The 26458-nt window shown below is 46.1% G+C and overlaps 1 protein-coding gene across 1 annotated transcript in view; it reads right to left on the minus strand.

The window, feature by feature from the left end:
* The window catches only part of Sash1 (SAM and SH3 domain containing 1), an 849046-nt gene that overhangs the window by 24131 nt on the left and 798457 nt on the right, over positions 1–26458 (minus strand). Inside the window, exons 9-10 of the mRNA XM_051206030.1 lie at positions 5502–5634; positions 945–1291 (exon numbers count right to left, since the gene is read on the minus strand). Of these exons, the coding sequence (XP_051061987.1) occupies positions 945–1291; positions 5502–5634 (480 nt within the window). The remainder of the gene's footprint in view (positions 1–944; positions 1292–5501; positions 5635–26458) is intronic.

Raw genomic sequence — 26458 nt, forward strand, 5'->3', positions numbered from 1 at the left:
AACATTCTGGCTGGCTCTACTAATCAAAGAAATGTACTTGACAATGGCGATGGTGGACTTCCCATCAGTTCTTTCCTATTGTTTTCATTAACTGAAAAAAAGTAAGCATCTCTTTCAGGGTTTGGTGTCCCTCTATTCCAATCAGCTTCTTTCAGGTCAAGTGACAAGACGGCCATGCATGGAGACAGCCACTCCCGAGCCCTGGAAGATTAGCTTCAAGGTTTAGTTTCGGTTTAAAAGGCCCAGCAGCTTCCGCTGGGCAGAGGACAGATGGAGATAAGGACAGAGGCTCTACCACTAAAGAGAGAAGGGCTAGAGATCGGAGGTGACAGTAGGAAGGACCTCGGAAGAGAAGAGTCGAAGACAGGATGACAGCTTTGCAAGAAGAGAGGCCATAATGCTTGACTGCACACCACAGAAATGACAAGGCCTTCCTCACGGCCATCCTGGCGACTCACGGACTTCTGGTGGATTCTCAAGAGAACCCTTTTTGTACAGCGGTCCACCGTGGCAGCCCACTTCCTCTTTGCCTCCTCATCCTCCTCCAGCAAGCACCGCCTCAGGTCCTGCTTCTCAGTCTTGCTCAGCGTCCTGTCTGAGGCAGGACGCACGAGCTGGCTCAGGTTCAGGTGGCTGTAGAGACTCCGCTCCACCACGTAGGTGATATTGAACTCGCTGACCGAGGTGCGCCCTCGGCCCCTCCTGCCAGGGAAGCCGCAGCCGCCGCCCCCCTTGGGCTTCTGTCGGGGCAGCAGGTCGCAGGTGGTGCCATTTACTCCTTTTCTGGAGGGTCGTTGGCAGAGAAAAGTTCTGGAACAGGAGTAGTTAGTATCCGTTTTCTTCAAGCGGATTTGCTTACGGACACTCTGAACCTCTTCCAGGGACACCAGAAAGTGATGCCTACGCCGATGGTTGTCATAGAAGAAAACGCCATCGGTACTTACCCCATGACTCAAGGACCCAAGGCCTTTCTTCATCTCCCCCTCCGTGAGGGAGCGGGACACTTTCTGGGCCTTTTCTTCTTCTGGATAGGAGAAGAACGTCCCCATCTTCTTAGGGGGCTTAATCAGGCCCCGACTCTCTCCTTTGCTGAAGGTTTTGACCAACTTCCGGCCAGCTCCCCAAGTATCCAGGCTGCTAGACGATGGAGATGCGGTGAGGGAATCCGAGTCATCTTCAGGAGGTTTCTCCGGGGTGCCATCACAGAAAAATGGCTTTTTGTGCACTCCAGAGTAGAGTGCGGATCTTTCATCCAGGGCCGGGGAATTCTCAAACCCATGCTCCTCTCCACCTGGAAGGGAATGAGCACACAATGCCTCCTGTGAATGAGTGGCCTGTAGACCTTTGTTCATCCCTGTAAAAACACACGTTAGCTCACACGGCTAATGGTAATGCTCCCCCTGTCTGCACTATGGTTTTCTTCACAAAAATGACTCATGTTAACACACATAGAACAAAGAAGGCAATCCACCTGCGTGGTATGGTTTCAAAGGAGCTTCCGTTACACCTTTGTGAGGTGCTGGATCTGGCCACATAGGCCAGTAAACCTAGTTACTGCAGAGACAGAGGATGGCAAGTTCAAGATCAACCTCAACAACTTCATGAGCCTCAAAATAAAAGCTTGAAGGGAAGTGTTACTGTTCCTGACTGTAAGTCCTCCTGGAGGCAGGAGGATCAGGACTGCAATGCCATCCCTTGCTAAATACAGAGTTCAAGGCCATATGAGACCCTGACTCCAAAATAAGAGGAGGATGGGGATAAAGCTTGCCCAGCTTTATTTAGCATGTGTGAACCTTTACATTCAAACCCACTGCTACAAAACTAGGTAGGGGACAGGTGTGATCGCTTTTATTGTCCTTCAAAACAAGCGTGCAGACCAGCATCTTCCTTGACCTATTAAAAATGCCATTTGCAAAATCGAGGCTCGTCATTAAAGTGATATATGTTAGCATTTCAAGATAATTGCCACGCCCAGAAGCTAGGCTCAGTCTCCCCCCTCCTGAAAGGCCCTCCTTTATGATGGCTCTAGTGGCTTTTATACTTGGAGTATGATGAATGCCATGTGGCAGACAACGATTTTTCTTTCTTTCTTTCTTTCTTTCTTTTTTTTTTTTTTTTTTTTTTTTTTTTTTTTTTTTTATTGGTACATATGCTATTTAAGTGATTAAATCTCCAAGAGAATTTGGATGGGGAAAACGCCATAAAGGGTTATACTTGCAAATGTGATTGACAAATGCTCTCCAGTCTACTGGCCAAATAGAAAAAGCCAGAAGAACTGAGTGATCCCAGCCAGATAGTCCCTTCCACCCAGCCCCTGAGGAAACAGCAAGGGCATTTAAGGGCCTTGACACGCAAGCAGCTCACTGAGTGTTCCACTTGGGCTCAGGCTTCCAGGCCTTGAAGCTCTCTCTGGGGCCAGCTAGCGAGCCAAGCCCTCTGAAGGAGCCCGGCGGAAAGGCCTGGATGTGCTGGCAGGAGAGCCGAGTTCTTTTCTGCATGTGTTATGTGAACAGATGTGAGGGAGGAAGTAGGTCAAGCTGTGGGTGTAGTGATCCCAACTGGCTGCACCCCTTAATCATAAGGAAACACTGGAGCCTTGCAGCTTTCCACCAGATGAACAGCGGAGAGGGATAAAGTACAAAGTTCCGTGGGACAGAAGGGGAGCGCTACACATTCCAGCTGTGACAAAGTGCCAACGAGTGGTCAAGTGTCAGGGAGAAAGACAGAGGGAAGGCGGTAAAAATGGCACCCCTTTCTAGAAGACTCTAAACATGGCTACTCTTTCTAATCGGATGGGTATTTGTTGCAGAAGAATTCCAAGCTCCAATGCACGTGCAGAAATGAGTGGCAGAGACAGAAGGAAAAGAAGGAGAAATCAAAATGATGCTGAATCCCAGGGTCCCGAAAGAACTGTTTGAGGATCTTTTGGGAGAGTTTAAGGCAAGGTCTGGGCTCAGACCGGATTTAGCCAGACCACAAAGAGTACACAGATACGAGGGCTGCTTCCTGATCTCTACTCATTTTTCCCCAAGTAAATAAAGTTACTTCCAAAGATTGTGCCTTGCTTCCAGGAAGAAGCAACTGTCTGAAGGCTGGGGGCCAGCTTGGTGGCAGAGGCAGTCAGTAAACAAGCAAGTCGCATTAAGCCCTCCAGGTGGTAGAGATCCATGAAAAGTCTAAGCAACGCCGTCCTGAAGGGCTCCATGGGCGCTTGGTGGGCTTTTCCCAGTCCAGTATTCTAAGGACCCTGCTGCCACCCATTATCAGTGGTCCAAACACATCTTCTGGAGAGCTCTTAGGGCAGTCATCAGCCTTCTAAACACCACGGTCACAATGGGGCCTGGCACTATCTGGGACACGCATGCCTGTGACATGTGCAGACTTAGGCTGGAAAGGCAGCTCCTGGTAAGGAGCTTTGAGTGGAATATGGAAGTGACTCCAAAGAGGCTGTGTCAGCCTTTGTGAGCCGGCCTGTACAGAGTGGGTTTTACTGTCCGTGTCTGAGAGGCAGCCCAGGAGCCCTGGCCTGGCCCAGGCTCCCTGAATACACCATTCTTCTCCTACCCTCTTCTGATCAACAGGAACAGCTTCACTATTGCAGGAGGGATGAGCCAGGTGAGCTCTCCCCCTGCACACCATGAAGCCTGCTTCACAGTGGCCTCTGGCTTAATATAACTGACATGGGGACACCCAGGAAGGGTGCTTCCAACAGGAGAATGTGGAATCATTTAATGCAAGGATATAGCTTTGTACAAGTCCTGATCTTCAGCCATAGCTCTGGGACCCTGGGCCTGTGTTTCTCTCTGCCACAACACCTACTTATCTTTACCAAAAGCCAATATGGTTACTATACGCATTAAGTGTCACAGACACTTGAAGCTTCCCCAGTTGCTAACGGCACCACGCAGAAGCTGATGGTTCTCTGTTGGCTTAGTGGTTCCCTGGCTTCTTTATCTCAGTCCCGTTACTGGAGAAATGAGTAAGTGCCTGCCTCTGGTGTGTATTCCAGAGATGGCATATTAAAAGGCAACATCAATTCTCAACGTGTGGGAAAGTGTCCCGTACGCAGAGTGCATCCCAGTATGGGATTGTTATTTCCCGTTGTACTGGCACAGGTGTGCGGGCAATCGGTGACTTGATCATTATCGCTGAAAGTCCAAGGGCACTGGGGAAGAGAAGCATCTGGTGACTCAAGTAGGCCATCCCACCTCCCGGTTCCCCTGCCAATAGGAACCTCAGAGGGCCTGGTCACATGGGAGCTGGAGGCAGACCCTCTGAGCTACACACACACACACACACACACACACACACATACACACACACACACACACTCCCAGCTCATCACCCACCAGGGCAAGGCTTGCAATGACTTCATTCAGCCTGCCACACTCAGGTGTCTTAGTGTGTATTAGTGCATACGGTGACCACTTTTGATCCTCAATTGCCTCGTTTGCTATTTTGCTGATCCCTCCACCCCCAAACATAGCCGAATTGGCATCCTCTGCAAATTTGGATATTTTAAGATGTAGAAGATACTATTGTGGCCTAAAGGCTGCCCCAGGACAAGTCCCACTGGATAAACTGGGCACAGTACTAAGAGTGTAATTCATTTCATCTCACCGATGGGCAAGCTGGATGGTGTGAGACAGAGTGTTACTGTATCCCCACAGCACTCCCCTCCCTGGCTCGGGATTATAGAGATTATAGCCCTTTTGCTTGTATGTAACCACATTCGGAAATATTGAGCTTTTCTCTGATCTTTTTTTTTTTTTTTTTTTTTTTTTTGAGGTAGATTTCTATATTGTATATGCACACTACTAAAAGTGAAAATGAATAAGGTCATAATTTAAACAATCATAATTTTAATTCAAAGGTAACTATTCATTCTGATGATCCCTAGTTGATGTCTCTGTTGACATTACTGTTTCATCTTCCCAGCCAGCTCTTAAAGATCCCCTTCGAATTGAAGGTCCTCAAAGCCCCTTTTGAATAGAGACTTGAGATTGTTTCCTGGAAGAACAAAGCAACCCTTGGGCTTTGAAGGGATATTAAGAGCCTTGATTGTCAGGTGGCTTTGCAAGATGGATGCATCCTGTATCAGATTTGCACGAGAACCCATTGCATTTCCAATTCCAGCCCCCTATGGAAGAGAGGCTTGTGCTGAGAACATATAAGGTTATATACGGCAACTTAAGCTCATAATTAAAGCTGTACCACACCTTCAGATTCTATCCTCAGACCCTAGCCATTTCCCATCCCTGCCACATGGAATTACTAAGTGCCCAAAATACTTGACACCAGGATTCTTCATTCCATAACACTGAGCATCGCCTGGCTGGCACAGACAGTTGTCAGCCTCGGGCAGAATGCAGTTCGTTTCTTACTTGAAATCATATTCTGTTTCTCCTGAAAATCTGACCCCAAGTAGCTTCCTTGGAAAGAGCCAGGGTGGGGTTTCCTGCCCCCCCACCCCGTTTTTGTTTGTTTTGTTTTGTATTTACCTTCAGGGCTGGGCTTTTTCATTTCCTCCACCCTAATGAGCTTCTTTCTGACTCTTCGAGTAGAGTTCACCAGCTTGTGTAACCTCTTAAACTTCACCGACTCCTCCGTCTCTTCATCTGACTGTTCTCTTGACTGGCAAAGAAAAGCAGGAACGTTTAATCAGTTAATTGCCCTCCTGGCTGGCTGGCATAGCCGGCCAGGGCCAAATATCCGCAGCTCTGCCGCCAAACTTGGGCCATCAGCAAATCTACCCAACAGGTTTATGGGACCTCACATACCCCGAGATGGCCTAATTCAGCAGAGAATCAATCCTAGGGAGAGTACACATTCTTGGCATTGACTACCATGGGGTGTTGACCCACGATACCACTCCGTGTGTCTTTCAAGCCAAGTCCAGCAGGACTTTCTCCTCAAGCTGGCCCTGTGATTCCAGTTAAGCTGCTGTGGTTTGGGCCAGGCTCTTCTCTGTCTGGCCCATCGGGATTTGCTGTTGAACGTGGTCATCAACCACTTCTCCAAACCAAAATCTTGTTGACTTTTTTCCAGCACCTACCCCCAACCCCCCCCCCAAAAAAAAATCAAAACCAGCAGACAGAACAGGGGAAGTCATAAAAAGGGAGAGAGAAAGAAAGGGGGAAAAATCCCTTCTTTCCTATTTGTTAGAAACGCCTGCCACATCACACAGCCGTCCCTTCCGCCTCCCCCAGCTCCTTCTGAGGGCTCAGAGGCAAGGCTGAGGACAGCCCCACATTCCTCCAAAGAGACAAGGGAAAAAGCTGACCTTTACAGACATACAGTACAGTCCATATTCCCCAGCATCCTATTCCATTTTGCAGCAATTCAAGTGTCCAGCACTGGCCCAGCTGTTTTCCCTCAAGTATCAAACATTATGGGGGGGGGGGGGGAATTCTCTCTCCATAGCAGTGACCCAGGCTAAAAAACAACCCTTTCCTTGTGAACAGAATGAGGGCTTCATTTCCAAGTCCATTCCAACATTCTGTATGCAGCTTCCCCTACTGTCCCACTGGAGGGGTGTGTGGCGTGCTGCACCACCCGGCTGGGAGCTCAGGCCATTTGGGATACTCTGCAGCCAGTGAGTGGGTCCAGCTCATCCTGCTCATCTTGACAACAGCATCCCTTCATGCCCTCAATGCAATTCTTAGGGAGAGTGATGACTCAACTCCGCTGCCCCAAACAAAACAAACAAAAGCCAATTCTCCAATTCGAGACTAGTGAGGGGATTTTCCCCAAGAAAAGCTCTCCCTAATCTCAGTTTTATAGGGCATAAAATGGGTCAAAAGTGTTGGCAGAGAACGGCACAAAAGAAGAGGGATGGAGGCCATATGGATTACTTAGAAATGGTGCAGGCTTGGAGTACACAGATACTTCTCTCAGCACGGCTGGTAATACTCTCTCCTGGATAAGCTTGCTTCAGTTTTTGCCTTGATTCACCTCCTGGCCTTGGAGCTACTGTACTTCATTCCTGCTCACTATCTACGAACAATTCACTCACTGATGATCAATTAGCACAGACCAGCAAAATCAGCAGACTGGAATATTCCTCAGTCTTCCCACCTGTGAAGTGCGTCCACATCTATGTCTGACTTCTTGAAAATTCCTAGGAAAATGCTGCCTGCAAACTCACAACTAGAGTTGCCTTCTGTGAGGCAGAGAGATGGCTCGGTGGTTAAGAGCACCACAGGCTGCTCTCCTGGAGGACCTGGGTTCAATTCCCAGCAACCACATGAAGCTCATGACTGTCTGTAACTCCAGTTCCAGGGGAACTGGCATCCACATATATGCAGCAAAACACAAATGAGCATAAACTAAAAAGAAACAAATTTTAAAAAAGCTGCTCACAAGCTACTTGGTATACTAGAAGGAAACGGGGTGCTTAAGTTGAACAATTAGGGTTAATGCACTTAGTTCAAAGGGGCAAGGTTAAAAAAAAAAAAAAGTTGAAATAGTAAGTTTAGCTCCAAATACAAAATGATACACATCTGGTTTAAATTTCATTCCTACTTTGTTGAACTGTTGACGTCTAATGAAATGAAATGGTCAGAATGGCCAACCAGAGGCATGAGAACTTGGTTACCCTCATTCTGGATCATGAGCACCTCAGGAACCTCTAGTGCACTGAATTCATGCAAATGTTTCAAAGCATTGCGTCCTCTCGTTGCAGTTCAAATGCTAGCGATTCAAGCAGAATAATCAACTTTGTATCACAGAAGGCCTCTGTATAGTCAAACAACAAACAAAACCAGGCTAGGTATCTATCCTTGACATTATAAATTCCTGAGTCAAGTCAAGGTTGAAACTAGCACTGCTTGTACTTAAGAGATAAGAAGCTAGATGGGGAGGTTAAAAAACCATCTCGATGTAAACACACTCCATGGTTAGTATGTTTGATAGTGACTGCTGGTGGTTTGTGTATTGGGGAGGGAGGAGCATTTGAATGCACAGAAGGGAACGGAATATAGAAACCAGTAACACAAAACACTCCTGCAGAGACACAAGGTGAGCATAGGAAAGATGCATTTGTATGAACTTTCCAGGAAGAAATAAAAAGAGTCACACCAGGGTGTGAGCCTGAAAGCAAACATTCTCTCCCAGAGCCTTCCTTTCCTGGGCCTGCATTCGCTGTGGTGAATGCAGGGAAAAAAAAAAAAAAAAAAAAAAAAAAAAAAGCCAGGTGCTTCCTTAATCTCTTTCACAGGCTCTGCTTCCTTTCTGAGGAACATGAGCTCTTGAGAACTTTAAGCTGATGGAGGTTCTGGAGGCATTGGCCACTGACAGATCTCAAGTCACGGCAACCATGCACTTCCTCTATCATGTCATGCTTTGGACCTCAGGCAGGTTGACACAGCAAGTCATTGAAGAAAGGTGGACTTGTGCATGGTATCTTTAATTAAAAGATTCCTGCCTGCATAGTCAGCCTGGGTAGTCTTCCAGACAGTTTTATTGATGCGGAGGGTCAACTTCTGAATTCAGCTAGAGTCCCAGGGAAGAGACTTGTGACATATTAGTTTAATATATATATACATACATATATATGTATGTATGTATATATATATATATATATATATATATCCAGCTGTTTTAATATAAAGACACAAGTGACTGCATTTCTTCTAAACTGAGTAATACATTCTTCACTGTATATTTCTCTTTCAAATAACCATGTGCTACTTTCTAAATGCAAGCCACATAGCATGTCTTTAACATATATATGTGTATGTTATGTATGTATATATAGTGTGCCTTTTATTTATAAAACTGACTATCCTAAAAGGGAGTTTGAGAATCTTTTAAATTAAGAATCATTAAATCATTAAAATATGTGCATGCGTTTTGAAAATGCAAGTATGTTTTAGACAGAGTGTTGATAAGCAGAAAATGTATTGGGGGGAACTTCCTCCTCAAAGGGGTTTGTACAATAAAGGATTTCTACTTTGTATACAAATGATTCAAAGAAACAGGCTCATAACCAACACAGATCCACATAAACCAAAACAAAAGCCTAAAAGCATATGTTCACACATACTCAAAACATTCTTCCATCTCTGGGTCCCCACACTTCTTTGTTAGCCTATTCAAGTTCTCTAAAGAAAACTTCGGCCCCATCACCTTATAGAGAAGAGGTCACGGTCCATCAACTTTAGCCGCCCCATCCCAAACCACCCCAAGGAAAAAGAGCGCGTGCTCCCACCAAAAGACGTGCAAACTGCCTTCTTCGTGAGACTGTAAACAGAAACATTTCATTTCCAAGCCCTCTGCTGAAGATTTTTTTCCACCAGAAAACCCATACGGCTCAACTTTTAATTACTTTGGCTAATGCTATATGTAGTAATTCTGCGGTGAATGCTTAAGTGTTTCGTTTCTTGTTTCCATGGCAACATTACATCAGATTGCAGACAGCTGGCTCCACAGTTTTAAACCATAACAAATTGGCCAAGCCAAGGCACAAAACTATAGCTGCTTTAAAGAGATAGCGCACTCTTTGCCTGCTAGGCACTGCGCAGAGTCTATGGGGGCCGCCTGGCATGGACCCGAGGGTGGAGCGTCCCTTCTCCCCAGCTTCTCTTGGAACAAGTGCACCCTTTGACACATCTGTGATGCTCTAATGGGAAAAGCCATGGAGCCAGCGTGGAGGACTTTTTATAACACGGCTACATGCAAGATGATCAGAAACGGGGAGCAAAATTAATCACATCTGTAAATGAAAGGATCCATGTGCTGGCGCACGCTTAAAGCATCCCCTTACCGCGCATCCTAAGCCTGCCAAGGCTGCCTGAAACACATACTTCACCGGACCTTATAACAGACACTTCTTACATCTGCGGTGGACAGAATTAGTGGGTTTCCAAAAATTTAGTGGCACGGTAGCAATGAATGTGCCGGAATAAATGTTAATCCGTACTTGCAGGGAACAAAAATAGATCCTTAGGGAAGGACACATGAGACCATCCTGACCACGCTTTGCCCAGATCTGAGATACACTGTCAGTCACAGTGAGCAACCAGAAAAGCAAGACTAAGTCCCTTTATCCCCCTCCCACCCCCACCCCGCGGAGCTATACACCATTCTACAAAACAGAGGCATTTCTGAGAAATATTCTTCAATTGCAAATATATTTGCTTGAGGGAGTCACACAATAGTTTTCTTTGAGCCCCAGTCCATAAGAAGACATACACACGTCCACTTCCTACAGCCAAGCTGTCACTGGAATGATTCTAAAAGTTATGAGAAGAAAGCCAATTAATCGTAGACTTATTGAAAACAATGCCGAATGCTGTCTGAATTTAAGCCCTTCACACAGAGTCAGCCCAAGTCACAGAGTGGCTCCAGCCCATGCTTGCTCATTCTTTCATCTTCTCAAAATAATATCTAGTATTCTCCAAGAGTTACATATGCTAACTGGGTAAACCCACTGGGCAAGAAGGCAGGAAATCAGCTAGGGGGAGATGGATGGATCTAGCAAAACTTAGGAAGCCAAGAAAGATGCACCCGAGGCAGGAGCTAGCAGAAAACCTTTTTCTTGAAACAACAGAAAAGTTTTCTTTTTGCACAGCAAAAGCAGTCATCCACTTACCGGCCTCGGCATTGAGCAGGCTTAAGGGGGGCGGTTTTGTGAAGGTGCTGTAGGTATCCCTTCCCCCTCCCCACTCGAGCAAATCTCACTCTTTGATCCTTCAGTCCCGCAATCTCCAAGTTGGACCAGGCACTCCTGCGAACATGTTCTCTGCAGTTACATGATCGGGCAGGCTCTCCCGGTCACAGCCCAACATCCGAAGAAGAACACCAGGATACTGACTGGATTCAATTAGCCTCTCTCTGCCTGCTGCCTCAGTCCCCAGTTGCTTGCTAACTGTGTAACTTGTAAGAAAGGCATAAGTCATCAGCTCTAAGCAAATCTCCTATTCACCACAAGGAAAAAAGGGAGTGTTGTGCATGGCCAACAATCCCTGTTTTCACTGAGGAAGGCTCCCTGACCTCCTGCTGGCCTCCAGTTCCTTAATTACTGTCTATGGAATTCCAGAGAAAGAAAGAAAGAAAGACCGCGAGAATCTGAGCAAATCCAGGACAGAGGACTAACCCTTCCGAGTGACTGAACTCTAAAACAGCTTTTGCAGATGGGGCTCCAAGCGCTCCCTGCAGGGTGTGGTCTCGACTGAAAGTAGACACCTTTCCAGGCTATTTTTGAAACTACTATTGTAAGGTTTATGACTATGGTTCTCTCTCTCTCTCTCTCTCTCTCTCTCTCTCTCTCTCTCTCTCTCTCTCTCTCTCTCTCCCCTGTTTTAACTGGCAGAGTAAATGTAGGCTACTTCCCCTTCCCCACGGCTTCTAAAACTGGCTTCCCAAATTGTCTCAACAGTCCCTTCAGGGCAGCTGAGTTCCCGTGCATTCTAGAACATCGAGCCTGAGGACGATGTCACAAGATGATCATTTAATTTTCTCGGGGGGGGGGGTCTCTGGGGAGCACCATGCACATGCTGTTATTTGAACAGAACATCCTCTAAACAAGACAGAACTGAAAATCCACACAAAGGAGTCTCCATGACGTGTGGTGCAATGCCTATCTGTCTTTCCATGGCTAACCACTCAGTTAAGGCATGGGTCCCCACTGCGCAGCCTGCACTATCCATGCCCAGCTGTCTCTTCCACTGTGTGGCTCTTTCTTGTCCATCTCTTTATAGGCTATCACACAACCCCAATAAAATACCTGGCAGCCCAGGGCTCACCAATGAGTGCCAACTGTTGCCTCAAAATAGCAAAGGGGTTTTTGGAGGAGGTCCAGAGCTTACTTAAGTGAAAATAATAATAATAATAATAATAATAATAATAATAATAATAATAATAATAATAATAATAATAGAGGTCCAACGCTCACACTCAGAAGGCCATGCTTTGCCCAGAATTTATGCATGGAACTGCCAGCCTACCTCCCCACTTTGCTGGGCCCCTCACCTGCTTCTCTTCCCTGCCCATCTTTGGCTAAAAGTGAATCAGCCTCCTGCTTCTCCACTCCGTCTTCGGCCCCAGAAGCCTCTCTCCTATTTTTATGAAACTTCCTCTTCCTCCTCCCACAAGGGTTCACCATACTTGCTTGTATTGTCCAGCTTCCTAGATCGAGCACCAATTCCCTCGCATCTGGGCTTCCTTACTCATCCCTGGCATTCCAGGGCCACACACAGCACAAGCTGTATGTGGCAGGTGCTCTTAGGCAGAAGTGCCGTCAACTCTGGCATTTAGTGAACACCGTTTCCTCAGTCCGCAAAGTACACTCAGGCATGGCCTCTTTCTGAAACAGAAAGGACTGGGCAGGCAGAAAGTGGGACCCTGCTCCTTCCCATCCCCTCCCTGGAAAGGGGTGTGATATCTCTAGTATCAGAAGAGGCTGATTTTCATTTCACAGTGAGTGATCACAGCGGATGACGGTCCTAGGATTTCTAAATACAACTTTGGTTTGAAGACCGTTATCTCAGAGTGCTGGTACTTTAAAACGTAGTGTGCCTGGAGGTCAGCAGCGTTTGATACCTCTGCATTTTCTTTGTTACTGACCAGAGTTCCATCAGAGCCCATTTTATTCTCACAAATGGCTCTTTGGAGAGCTACGGACATGGTAAGTCCGAGGGACAGGCACAGTGACAATCAGGCTTAGGTGGCACAGGATGATCCAATGCAGAGAAGGTTGGGTGGGTGTAGGAGTCAGGACGCCGAAGCTCAGGCAGCAGGCATGGGCCCCATCATTGAGAAGGTGGGCAGCCTTAGGCATGTGTGGTAACTTCTCTCATGGAAGTACAGGCGACTCCGTGTGGATGGAGCCTGCTGCCTGGCAGAGCGGGAAGCCCTGGGTCAATGGAACACTGTGAAGAGGGTAGAGGGAAGACAACTTTCTGACTCGCCTCCCAACACACCCACCAATCCACCCATGGCCTGCCCCTTGGGGTCTTCTAAGAGGGAGTACAAGACAGCTGACTTTACACCTCCCTCCATACCTCTGCCCCCGACTCTCAGAGGACAAGCCTGCCATTGACAGAAATAATGGGCTCCATGTGGGACTCAACAGGGATTTACCTTCCAGAAGACAGGAACCGCTCTAGGGACAGGGCCCTGGCCTCGTGGCTTGAATACACGGAGCTGTTTACAGCAACCCATTAGCAGAGTGTCTACCTGCCACAGGCCCTCCATAAATACTTATGTACTCAACAAGGAATGAAGATGTTTAGACTCCTTAGCCCCAGCCCTCAGTTCCCAGGCTTCAAACCGCATCAGGGAGAACGTCTGAAATGCAGACTAGGCTAGAGTGGCTTGAGAAAATTCTTGCTTCTGGAAAAATGAACTCAGATAGTCTTGTATTGGTGTGTGTGTGTGTGTGTGTGTGTGTGTGTGTAGGGGGTCTTGCTCTCCCAACAGCAGACTTGAACCCACCTGAACACAGCGGGTGTACAAGCTGGCTCAAAGTCACATTAGGAACATCTGAACTCTACGCTATTCGTTGGGTCTTCAGACAGGCAGCCAAGGCCTTGCCGTGGGCTATAGAACTGTGTGTTCGCATCCCATCCCTTTCTTCCCAGTTTGAGGGTGGTCTGCTCCACTATTCAGATGCCCCGCTAAGGGTCCCCCAGAGTAGCCGCTTCTCATCCCTTACCTCCTTAGAGCAACTCAAGAGCCTCACCCTCCTGAGTGCTCACACATCAGTGCCCTGGCTGCGCCCTCTTCTTACAATGGCTCTGTTTGCCATCCGGGGGTACTTCTGACCTTGCCTGTCACTGCCTTAGCCTATGTGGCTGCACAGCAACCTAGACAAACCTCAGTGCTCCTCAACCCGTGGGTTGCAACCCTCACAGGGGTTGCATGTCAGATAACCTGCATGTCAGATATTTACATTACGATTCGTAGCAGTAGCAAAATTACAGCTATGACGTAGCCATGAAATAAGCTTATGGTTGGGGGTCACCACAACATGAGCAAGTATTATCAAAGGTCACAGCATTAGCAGAGTTGAGAATCCCTGAGCTAGAGACTCAGCATGCATGCCTTCATTATTGTATTGAGTATCTGGTCCCTCACTGAATTTCACAATGACAATGACCATAGTCGCAAGCACCTATGGGACTCTGCTTAGCAACATTTACTATCTATTTCACATGCCATATATTTAACAATTAAAACTCTGCAAAAAGCAAAAATACACAGAAAAAAATGATCTGCACCCACATATTCAGAAAAATTGGTAGTGTTTTGATTTATGCCTATCAATTCCAACCCCAAGCCACATAAATATCTAATCCCAGTGACATAAAGGGATTAAACAGAATAGCTGACCATCACTTTCTTCTGTCAGTGAGGAGGATTCCACCCCTCTCTTTTCTCTTGTGGCTTTCTTTAGGGAAACTCTGGCACTCTCCACATATGCCTCTCAAACGGTTTCAAAAACCCACTTTTTAAGAAGCAACCAGAAAACATTCCCATGTCAACAAATACTCTACCAACAGAATACACCAACATACTGTGATTCAACAACATTCCGTCACAGAAGTATGTTGTTATTTACTCAATGTGCCTGTCATCAGACATTGGAATGTCCAACACAAACCGACTCAGATGCATACCGCAGCAAATTTATTAACGTGTCTAACACAGTCTTTTTCTCTGAACTGATATTAGGTTTCAGAATGGCAAGACTTTTGACACACATTACAACTTGTTCTGAAGAAATGTGTTGTCCTAACTATATTCATCACTATTGCCAGTTCCAAGCATTGTATTTCTTTTTCCACTTGGATAAATAAGAATCCAATCTATCTTGACACTACTACTTCACTATTTCTTGACTGGAATGAATGAATGAATGAATGAACGAATGAACGAACGAACAAACAAACACACACACGTGCTGATGGCATTCAGAAGAGCAAGCAGGGCCAACATGACTAAGGAGGATCCCCTAAAGTTAGAAACGTTATGAGAGAAGAGAACACGGGCAGGAAAAGCCCACAGGAAGCTCTGAAATATGATGAGAACACAGGTTAGGAGTGTTGGCATCACCCCTGGAACACAGAAAAGGAGTCCTGCACATCTCAGCTAGAGAAACTGAGACACGCTTTAGTGGGTTGTTAACACTTGTCATGCACTTGGGGGGGGCACATCCGTGTTCCTACATGACCTAGAGGTTAGCACTGAGATGGCCCCAAAGCTGTATTTCCCTATCCACTCCGACCTCAGATGCTGGCCTATCTAGCTGGACAAAACAGAGCTCGTCGGATGCAGTTTTATAAACAGCATGTGACATCAATCAACAACAGCCTCTGCCTTCCTCTTCTCCAAGCTGGATTTCATCATCTCTCCACCATGCCTGGTCTCCCTCCGTGGTCCAAGAAGTGATGCACTCAGGGTCCCACCCTACCTTAGGGCCGCATTCTGGCTCTGCCTGAGTACAATGAAGATTTTCCCAGCACTTGAGGACTAAGCCGTGTCCAGTCATGACAGGGACTTTTGGGTCACTGTTATCATGGTAATGCTTGTGTTTACAAAAAAAATTAGTCTTGCCGAGTTCAGAGCAATCCTGTTCAATCTAAAGCTTACGGCTAGATAGAACATGATGCACGTGGTACCCTGCCTCCCACTGCATTACCAAGAAGTCAGGCGAGGAGACCCATCTGTTTAGCAAGGAATATTTTGCTTGTTAAAGGGTGACATCATTGCCCTCTGAAATTAGGAGAATTTTGTCAGCAGATGGAAAAAGTTGATGAGATTCCATTCGCCTCCCAGAGGTACCGCGCAACACTGAAATAATCGCTCTGGCAGCTTCAAAATTAACTAGTTGTCACCAAAGTTGAGGAAAAGGGAGGAGGAGGAGGAGGCAGAAGAAGAGAAGATAATTATAGGAGACTTTTACTTGGAAAAAGTATGTGGGAATTTGAGGTAATATTACCATCCCTTGGGGGGACGGTTAAGGCTGTCAGCACTTAATACATTTTAAAAACTTTAAAAATTAATAGAGGGCCCAAAGGAACACAAATGGATATTACCTTTTGCAGCACATTCTAGTCTGTTTCCTAAACTCAAGAAGATGGAAATACTTTTAACCACCCTCAAAATAATGTTGCCACCTTCTTTCTCCCAAGGGGGTGGGGACAGATCTCAAGAGTCACTAAGTCTAGGGAGACTATAGGCACAAGATGCCCCCCCACTCCAAATCTACAATGTCCCTGACTTCCTTTCCAAATGTAAAGTCTTGGGTGACATTTCTGCATGATGTCATCCTGCCCATAGGTCAGGGGACTGTTTATATGAAGTAGCCCAAGGTCACGGTGATCCTAACAAGAGCCAGGAAAGCCCACCGCAGCAGCGCACTTACCTTGGAAGAGGCTGGAGGTGCAAGTCAATGATGTGAGGCACACTGAAGGTTCTAGCAAAACCCATTCCCCTCATTCCCAGTTCTCAGATAGCTTCGTGCCGTGGATAAGGCTGACTCAGAGCAGCACTGCCAACTAGGGCAGTCACACATGCGTTGGAAAGTCCACTGTTCATTCCCCGAAGTGGTAAGTCTCCACGGGGACTGGGTGTGTTGCAAAGTCACATTAACTCTGGCATCTCAGACTACTGACTCATGGTTCAGGCACAGTGACTTCTCAGGACAGGGCTGTCTAACAACTCTGCCTGGGCGCATGGTGATGGAGAAATACAGAAAACCCAAGGAATCTAGTAACCACCGAAAAACAGAGGGTGGACACCCACCTCTGCCGCCAGGCTAGGAGGTGAGCCCATGTCACTCCAGAAGTCATAACCTATATATCCCTACCATAACTTTGGGTTTGTCTATAGAATGAATAAGAGGTAACTTTGATTCAAGTTCCAAGCTATAGCATCCAGACTGTATGACTATCTAAAAACACAAAGAACAACAAAGATCATTAGCACTGGGGAAGTTGTCTGTGCTCACTGAATTAGCAAAACCATCAGAACACAATTGCTGAGCCCTGAACCACTGCATGGATGACTGCTCACAACAATAAACAGAATGGACAGCGTCCTCTGCCAAAACTCTTACTAAAACGCAGGAGAATATATTCCACCATTAACAAGGAAAGGAACACTCATCAACATGTACACACTGCGTGCTCAAGGTAAAGAGACAAACCACCAAAGGTTCCCTTCAAACTCCAGCCTAGCAAACAGCAGAGAAGTCTGTCACAAGCACCAATCTGGAAAGAAACAATGTTCACGGCGCCTTTCTCTCTCGTGACAGTGGAAACGGAATTGGGTATTGATCATGAAGATGCTTGATCAATATTAAACCTGTAGAACTCACTACAATTGGAGACATGAATGAACTGAAGGCATGAACCCACTAGTACAAATTGTGACAGGCCCCACTTAATGTAGCCTGGGGGGGGGGGAGAGAGAGAGAGAGAGAAAGAAAGAGAGAGAGGGAGGGAGGGAGGGAGGGAGCACACAGTGCAGGAATCTCCATGGCCGCCACATCCTATCACTTCTCCAGCCTGTCCATCACGCTATAGCAACAATGAACACAAACGGGCCACACAATGAAGACCTCAGCCGGGGTTGTGGTAGGGGGAAACCTACTGTTACACAGCATGGCACACAGTCGGGTAGCAATGCCACTTATATCAGGGCAAGTGGAAAAAAGTGATTAGAGCCACCCCAGCATGATCAAGCTGGAAAAAAGGCATGCCAGTCACTCAACCAAATACAACGGATGACAAGTAGGAAAAAGGAAGTAGGTCGGAAGAGCGAGGAACCTAAAAGCTTTGCAAAACAAATGGATGTAGCTTTTTGACCTTCATCTTTGCCAGGAGACAACAGCAGAGTAAGGCTGGAAAGCCTAGTTGTTCCGCTATGTGAAGTAATTTAAGGAGCTTCAGTGATGGTTTAGCAGTTAAGTGCACTTGCTCTTCCTGTAGAGAACCCAGGTTTTGTTCTCAGCATCCATGTGGCAGATAACAATTGCAGTTTCAAGGGATGTGGTGCCCTCTCCTGGCCTCCTTGGGTACCAGGCACGCCAATGGCATAGACAAACACTGAAACACATAACATTTTAAATTTTTCAAATGATTTAATAAGGTCACCAATTTAACTAAATGAGACCTCAAAGACAAGAGGACATGCACGGATGACACAACTTTAAAAATAACTAACATGGGAAAATAAAAAGCCAAAGCCCGCTACAGAATGTATTTGTTAATAAAGGAACTGAGAACCGAATGTGCACCCTCATAGTCAAAATGCAAACAAAGTAAAAGCTTCTTAACACACAAGTCCATTTTCTCCTACTACCTCATCCTGAATACCTACCCAGCTCTTCTCTTGAGCCCTGTGGCCTCCTTTACCTGACACCCACTTCTCTTTTATCTCCTGGAGAACCATTCAGTATCATTCACCTTTGCTGGGAAGGCTTCTAAGGGTATAACGGGACTTCCTGTATGTGCATGCCATCTGTAGGTCTATTCCCCACGGTCACAACCACACTATTCATTCGCCTGTCTCCTTTTCCCAACCACAACTCGCCGTCTTTAAAACTGGTGCATGGTAGAGCCTCAATGACCTCAATGAATGTTTGCCCAGTGGGCTATTAAAGGAATGCTCAAGATGGCACTCCTTCATCTACACACTGGGCCAAATGGGCAACGGAGCAAGAGATGAATCACACGGTTTTAGGAACCAATTGTGCAAAGCTATTAGCTTTATAGAACTGACAGTACAACATCGGCCCATCGGAGGGTGTGGTGTGGCATCGAGGAGAGAAAGTGCACACAGCAGAGAACAGAGGGACACTGTCAATGGCTGTTATCCTGTAGGATTAGAATTTGGGTGTGTTAAATATCGCTTCCCTGTTGAAAGGCCTGGGTTCAATCCCCCCCCCCCCCCGAACCCACACAATTTTATTTAGTTAGTTTTGCTTCCCAAATGAGTGTCATTGTCTGCAGCTGCCTGTAGTTCTGAGAGTTTGGATATAATAGTGGGACTGTGATGACAGAGTTCAAACGCACTACAAACAAGTGATGGGCGGCCTATGACTTCAGTGAGCCGGCTTTGGAGCCAGCTTATTGGATCCTGTTCATGAACCACAAGGAGGCCTTGTGGCCCAATAAAGAAGGCTTGGCACTGGTGCAAACGACTTAATGAAGGGCAGAGATGTGACGAATCAATAACACTAGACAATGGCCGACATCCTCTTTATCTTCAAACTGCCTGGGGCTGCTCCCTCCAGCAAAGTAAGGAAGTGCTATTGCAAATGGAAATGCCAAACCCTGACCCAAATCGGAGGGTATCTGCACTCAGATATAATCAGCTAGTAAAAGAAATGTGGCATATCTCATTTGGTAGTCACGTATTAAACTGGACAAATGAAACTGCATTTTTATAGGTCAGAAGCTATCTGTATCTCTAACTGTATAGGGTTCAACCTGATAAAAGAAACAACAAACCAAACTGTATTAGAAGGCTATCAAGTTAAAAATCTCTTCTAAGAGAGATACCCCTAGGTTACCTCTCACTTGGGCAGTTTCTCTTTTATTTGTATCCATGCAGCCCTTGATACATTGAGGAGGGTCCACGGGCCCTTTCAACTACCTGTAATTGGGCAAGCAAATGAAAGCAACGATGTCCCTGGTTAACTTGCAAAGACCCCCACCTTCTAGCTATTTCTGGGCCTGTGGTGAGAATGCCAAACCGCATGGTCAATCCGATCACCTGAATGGTCATTTCCACACAGTGAATGGCTCACTCTTCACACGTGGGCACCGAAATCATGCCAGAGCGTCTCCTACATCCACTGACAAAGCAATGCACACCGCGGCAGAAAACCAAGTGTGCATGCGTCGGGTAAGAATGGGGCAGAGGCAGCAGGCATTCTCGTGGTAAGCTTTTTCCAGCTGTGTTACCGACAGGTACACATAGTGGCATGTACAGAAATAGCATTTGATGGGGGGGGGGGGCTCTGGGACTTCAAGGATGACAGCCAGTGGAAAGGACAGATGATCTGCCCATGGAGTGACAAAAGATGGCACCCGTTGGGGATTTACTGCTCTGTGCCACTAACCCTCACAACCCTCACAAGGGCCGGCAGGAGTGGCTGGCCTGCCACAGAGGCACAGCTGATAGCTGAGTGGCATCGGGACCCCGGTCTGGCTCCAGACTGAGTTTACCAAGCCCGGCTCCCACCCTGGGTGAATGCTGGCTTCCGGAGGCCGGTGGAGGCAATCACCTCCATGTCTAACTTCATTTCTCCATGCTGATCCTAAGGGACTCATGAAGTACATGCCTCAGACTTTGGCCCTGGTCCCAGGGAGAAGGCTGGGAATAGGAGGGGACAGTGTTGAGTAAACCAGGAAGTGGGGAATGAACAACAGGAAGTCATCTCAGACAACACTCTCAGCTTACTTGGAATTTGGAGCAAATTCTTAATTCTCAAAATAAAATAAAAAAAAAAAAAAGCCTCTCACTGCAGGGGTAGGGAGTAGGGAGATAGCTCAGCCGGTTAAAGTTCTAACCACACAAGCCGTAGGAACTAAGTTCGACGCTCGTAACCCACATAAAAGGCTACAGGTGGTGATTTGCGGCTGTGATTCAGCCGCAAATGTCGAGCCCAGGGTTCGACATTAAGATGGAGGATCACCTGGAAACTCTGATGTCAGTAAGCCTGCAGAAGCCCAAACAGGAGAGACTGCTTAGAAGGGGAAGCCAAGGACTAACTTCCTGAAAGGTGTTCTCTGAGCTGCGCATAGCCATCATGGCACTGTACCCCATCCCCTCTCCCTACCCCCCTCTTCCTCCCTCTCCCTCCCTCTCCTTCTCTAAATAACACTTCATATGTATGTTTTCCCACTGGATTGCTCTTGCCTCCTTTCTTGCTCTAAAATGGAAATCGAGGGAGCTATTTCTTCTAAAATACGAACTTGAAAGGTCCTATTTGCCTATTACTTTGGTTCCAAAGCCACAGATAGAATTATAAGGGTACTATTTCTTCCTATATTTTCTCACTCGGCTAAACAAACTGAAATTTCACTGAAATTATTTGTAAAAGGCAGCATAGTCTTCCAAACTGCTCCGAGGATGTCTTTAAAAGGCCAAAAACAGTAACAATTCTTCTTGTTATTGCTGTCTTTTTCATAAACATAGTTACATTTAGAAAGATTCCAAGGAGGGCTAATGCGGGTGGGGGTGGGGCGGCTATGTAACTCAGCAAGGTATGAAGAACAGCTTAGTAGAAACACGGTCAATGGTCAACAGTAACATTCTTGCCCAGCATGTAAAAGGCCCAGGGTTCGACCCCCAGCACTTCAAAGAATGGGGGATGCCTGCCCCAATTGAAACATAAATGACCTCTGGTAACTATTGCTAAGCCTTGTTTCGCTTTCTTCCTGCTCACAAGTGAAACGGGTACACTCATATTTTGTAAGCGGAATTAAGAACTGACGCACAGGTCCAGTCACCTCGAGTTCAGGTCCAGCTAACACTATTAAAAATATCCCAGGTAGATGTTAAACAAGAGGGCACACACCTGTTGTCAAAGATACTTGGGAGCTGAGGGAGGAGGGTTGCTTGATCTCAGGAGCTGAGAAAGAAAAAAATAAGCCCATGGGAAGAGGGAGAGGAAGAGGAGGGGAGATTCAACCCAGAAGGGCACACTCTGGACTCTAAAAGGATATCGTATATGCTAGAATAATGCTGTCACTCTGTTCCCCCAAAGTCTAAAAACGTGACTGACTCAGGGCAGGCCAGTTGTACAGTGTTGTTACATTGTTAGCCAGCTCTTCTCCATAGCAGAATCAGGCCATTTGCTATCAGAACTGATATGAACACCTATATGGGCTGCTCTCCTTTCTTTCAGCTAACACCAAAGCAGCTGATGATGGTCTAGAAAGATCTCGTATAGGTTCCCCTCTCCTAACATCAAGTCTGACTTTTCTGGCTTAGAGACAATGCCTGTTGATGGGACATATAATGACTTTGAAATCATGGCCCCATGGGCTGCCAGGGTGGTGCAAGGGGCAGGGTGTTTGTTCGGCACACAAAAGGTCTTCGGTTCTAGCCTTACTGCTACGTTTAAAAAAAAAAAAAAAAGCAACAAAACCACCTGAGTTAAACCCAGCCAGTGAAATTCTGTGGCTTATAATTTTAGAATATTTCCAAAGCTTCCACGGATCCCAGCCCAAACATAGCATGCTGAGGGCATACTTTAGTGCAGACGCTCCTTGAAAGTCCTCCATCGACACTTAAAATAGCATCGTCAGGAGAGGCCGCATGGCATTCGCATTCTGTCTCTTTGCTCTTCACATTTTGGAAACAGTCCACCCACATGGCTCTCCTGAACCTCAAACCAGGTTAGTAGTCATATTTATAGATGGAATGAAAGGCTAGGGAGAAACAAATTCCCGGATGTGAGGAATTACAAAGGCCGAGTCTGGACCCTACAATGTCCTGTACCTAGATCTCTCCCAACTCAGACTCAAATGTGGGCGTGTGCCTCAGACACGATGACTTGATTCACAAAACAACAGATTCTTCACCCTATGAAGGACCCTGCCTCAGAAACATGATTCCAAATTTCTCTATAACATTTTACATGGTGTGAAGCAACCAAGGTGTATACATAATACAGGTTTACAGCACTCCGCGAGCCCTGGGCACTATCACAGGCACAGGCTTTAACTTCGCTTTGCACATTCTGATCGATTTGAAATAATTTAAGTAACACATTATTTGTGTGTGGTGTGTGTATGTGTGTGGTGTGTGTGGTGTGTGTGTGTATGTGTGTGTGTGTATGTGTGGTGTGTGTGTGTGGTGTGTGTGTATGTGTGGTGTATATGTGTGTGTATGTGTGTGTGTATGTGTATGTGTGTGTGTATGTATGGTGTGTATGTGTGGTGTATTGTGGTGTGTGTGTGTGTGTATGTGTGGTGTATGTGTGTGTATGTGTGTGGGTGTGTATGTGTGTGTGTATGTGTGGTGTGTGTGTGGTGTGTGTGTATGTGTGTGTGTGTATGTGTGGTGTATATGTGTGTGTATGTGTGTGTGTATGTGTATGTGTGTGTGTATGTATGGTGTGTATGTGTGGTGTATGTGTGGTGTATTGTGGTGTGTGTGTGTGTGTAGTGTGTGTGGTGTATGTGAGTGTATGTGTGTGTGTGTGTCAGATCCCCTGGAGCTGGGTCACAGGCAATAACCACTAACTGGATGCAGCTGCTGGGAACTGAACTTGGGGCCTCTGGAAGAGTGGCATGGGCTCTTAACTGCTCATCCACCTCTCCAGTCCCTTAAGTGCATTCTTAACAGGGTGGCACGCTGAACCTGATGGCACAAAAGTGACAGCCGCGAATGACAATTCTTATAACCTTCCACCTGGCAGGAAGCACGTGGGGGAAACAATTGCCAAAATAAATTAAAAGAAAAATATTTAAGTAAACATCCAGCTATATAAGAAGGAATAAAATTAGATTCTTAAGCAGAGCCCCTTGTAAATAGTCCAACGTGGACAACAGAAGTTCATTATTAACGGGAATCCAGCACAGAACAGATGCTTCTCTGGCAAGAAGAAAGGGATTTCTCACTTGCCCTGATAACTATCTTTAGGACTCTATACTCTTAGAGACCAGGAATGCGCATACGGGTTTCTTATGAGGCAATTATCTAATGTCAGCTGTGGGGGCAGAGGAGCCTATGAAATCAGTGTAAATGACATCCTCAGGCGTGTCAGGCATCAATATAGGCATTGAGGTTTGGTGACAAAGGCCTTATGATCCCCTGGCACTTTTAAGGTCTGGGCATTCCCAACTATGACCAGTGAGCTATTTACATCTCCGTATAGAAAGGAATCAATAGAAAACTGAAAATGGTCTAATTTCGGATGTCGGACGGGTGGGGGTGTATCTCCAATGCAGATTATCTGACATTAACAGCCCTGTGGTGGAGGCAATTTCAGAACAGTGATGGACTATTTGGGGGGTGGGGGTTTGTTGATCTCAGTCTCCTTCAAAACACAGGCAAGGATCAAATCGGGGTAAGAGCGGCAAGTCAGGACCGCAACCAAGTTCAAGCAGACTTCCGGGACAACAACTCTCGTTGGTTATAGTTCTGCACACGAGGCTTGACTAGAGAAGTCATTCTTTACGGTTTCCTGAAGACAGTGCTCTATGTGGAGGGAGTGTGTGGAATTCTTGGCCCTTCATGGGATTATGATAGAGCGCATTTATTTGGGGGCCATCTGGAAAGGAACGGTTGGCGAGAAGTTACTAGTGGAACTGTGTGTCTGGCACCCTGGATTTGTGTGTGTGTGTGTGTGTGTGCAAACAAGAGTGTGATTTTAACATCCACACTAAAGTGTAAGCTCTGTCAAGGCAGGGCCTCTCTTTCTCATTCACCTTTGCAGCCTGAAGAGCTAGCGCTACGCCTGCTTCAGATCAAGCCTCCATATATATATTTCCCCGATGAGACATCTAAGAGAGCAAAATGCCTGGTGCTTACATACTGACGGTTTACAGGTAGGCGATGGTTCTCACGGACCCCCTTAAAGGTGCTTGACAAGCCAACACCAATGAAATAATGCTTCCCCGGCATCTTGTACAAAATGCCCACAGAACTTAGCACACGTTAACTTCTTTCTTAGATGGCACAAGACTCACTGCTTGCAGTCAAAGCGTGTGACAACCCTGTTTCTCTGAATGGACAAAATCAAGCTTGTCCTTGAATTAGACGGATAGATCAGGACAGTACACGGTGGCCTTGATGATACTACAGGCTCCGCTATGGGCAGCTGAGTCTTTGTCTTCTCTCAGTTTGAGTGTGAATCACATCCATCTTGAGTTGCTCTATTTATTCTCCATGATTCAAATTGGATTTGTGATACACATGTCCTAGTCTTTCCCATTTGGGATGAGAGAGCCAGAGTCATATTCAAAACCATGGACGTGGTTCCCTGATGACCTCATAGTCTCAGGACCCAAGGCTGGCTAGCCTGAGACACATTTATTAGCATAAATGTGGTCTATCAGCAAACCAGGCATGGCTTTCAAATTCACAGTCCTTTGGGGCAATGGAAACCTAGTGTTTGTTCTGGAAACTGGGAAGAAGAAGGTAGTGAAAGGGGTTATTTGCTTCTGATAAGCTACCATTTGTTGCTTGGACACAAGGTAAAGTCAAGACTCAATCTGTAGCAAGACCTCCAAGCCTGCTGCTACAGGAGAATGAATGCTTGGTAAAGCTCTGCGTAGCTGGGCTGGACGATGGGCTAGGTACTCCTGCAGAGGCGAAGAGCATAGCATGTCCACCTGGCTCTACGGGCCTGCCGTTTCCAGGGAGGCTAAGAGAGGCACCACAATTTCTCATACTCTAGGATAACTGCTTAGGGCTGATGTATTAAATCTGCCTCAACAAAAGCATGAAAAAGGAAGCAATAAATGTGTTGTGGAGGCTAAGGGAAGTTTTATAGAGGAAGTTAAAAACTGAGCTTCGCCATGAAGAATGCAAACGTTTTCAGCAGGGGAAAAAAAAAAATAGAAGACACATTTTAGGTTAAAAAAAAAATTGCGTGGGTTAAACTCAGAAATATGAAAAGCCCAAGGTTTGTTCAGTAATGAGTATGTTGACCAGTGTGGCTGGAATAAAAGGGCACTGGGTGTGGGAGTAAAAGATGAGATCAGAGAAAATGATCAAGGCCAGATCACACAGGGCCTTGGATGTGCCGTAAAGTATGGAATTTATCTTATACAAAATAAAGAAGCATCGGGCTTTTTACAAAACATGTAATCGAACAAAAAAGATCTTATAAAGAAGTTCATTACAGAAAGACTGGTTGTATAGGGCATAGACAGTTGCCTAAGGTCATGGGTGAAGGGTGGGTTTCCTAATGTTAGGATGTAACATGGCAAACAAAACAGTTCTATAAGATATAACACAAGGGAACTCCCGACATTCTCGATCCACATTGTTTGAAGACGTCACTGTGTAGTAAAATTCTAGACTACAATTCCTGTAGCCATAGTGAAACTCTTAGTTTAAAACATACTACTTTGGTCATATTAGAATAGTATCAATAATGAAAGGCATTCCAGTGTCAAAGGAAGAAGTCAAATAGCCTTGCTGATGGTGATGCAATCTTACGAAGGGGAAAGCCTCAGATCACACACTACCATGCACATAGTCAATGCACATAGTCAGAGAAAACAAAAGCAGCAAAGTTGTAGATAACAGGCCCAACGTAATGAGATTAAGTTGCATTTGTATGCAAAGTACTGAACAGACGGCTGAGGGAATTAGGAAAATTATTCCCTTCACAAAACTCAGGGATAGACATAATCAAAATGCAAAGCTCACAGTACACCGAAAACTAAAAACGATGTTCCTTCCATGTGTGTGGATTGGAAGATTCCTGTCTGTCAGATGACAGTACTACACAAGTGTACCCACAGATTTGGTGGCATTTTCA

This window comes from Phodopus roborovskii, unplaced genomic scaffold, assembly GCF_943737965.1.
Source record: "Phodopus roborovskii unplaced genomic scaffold, PHOROB, whole genome shotgun sequence".
NCBI lineage: Eukaryota > Metazoa > Chordata > Mammalia > Rodentia > Cricetidae > Phodopus > Phodopus roborovskii.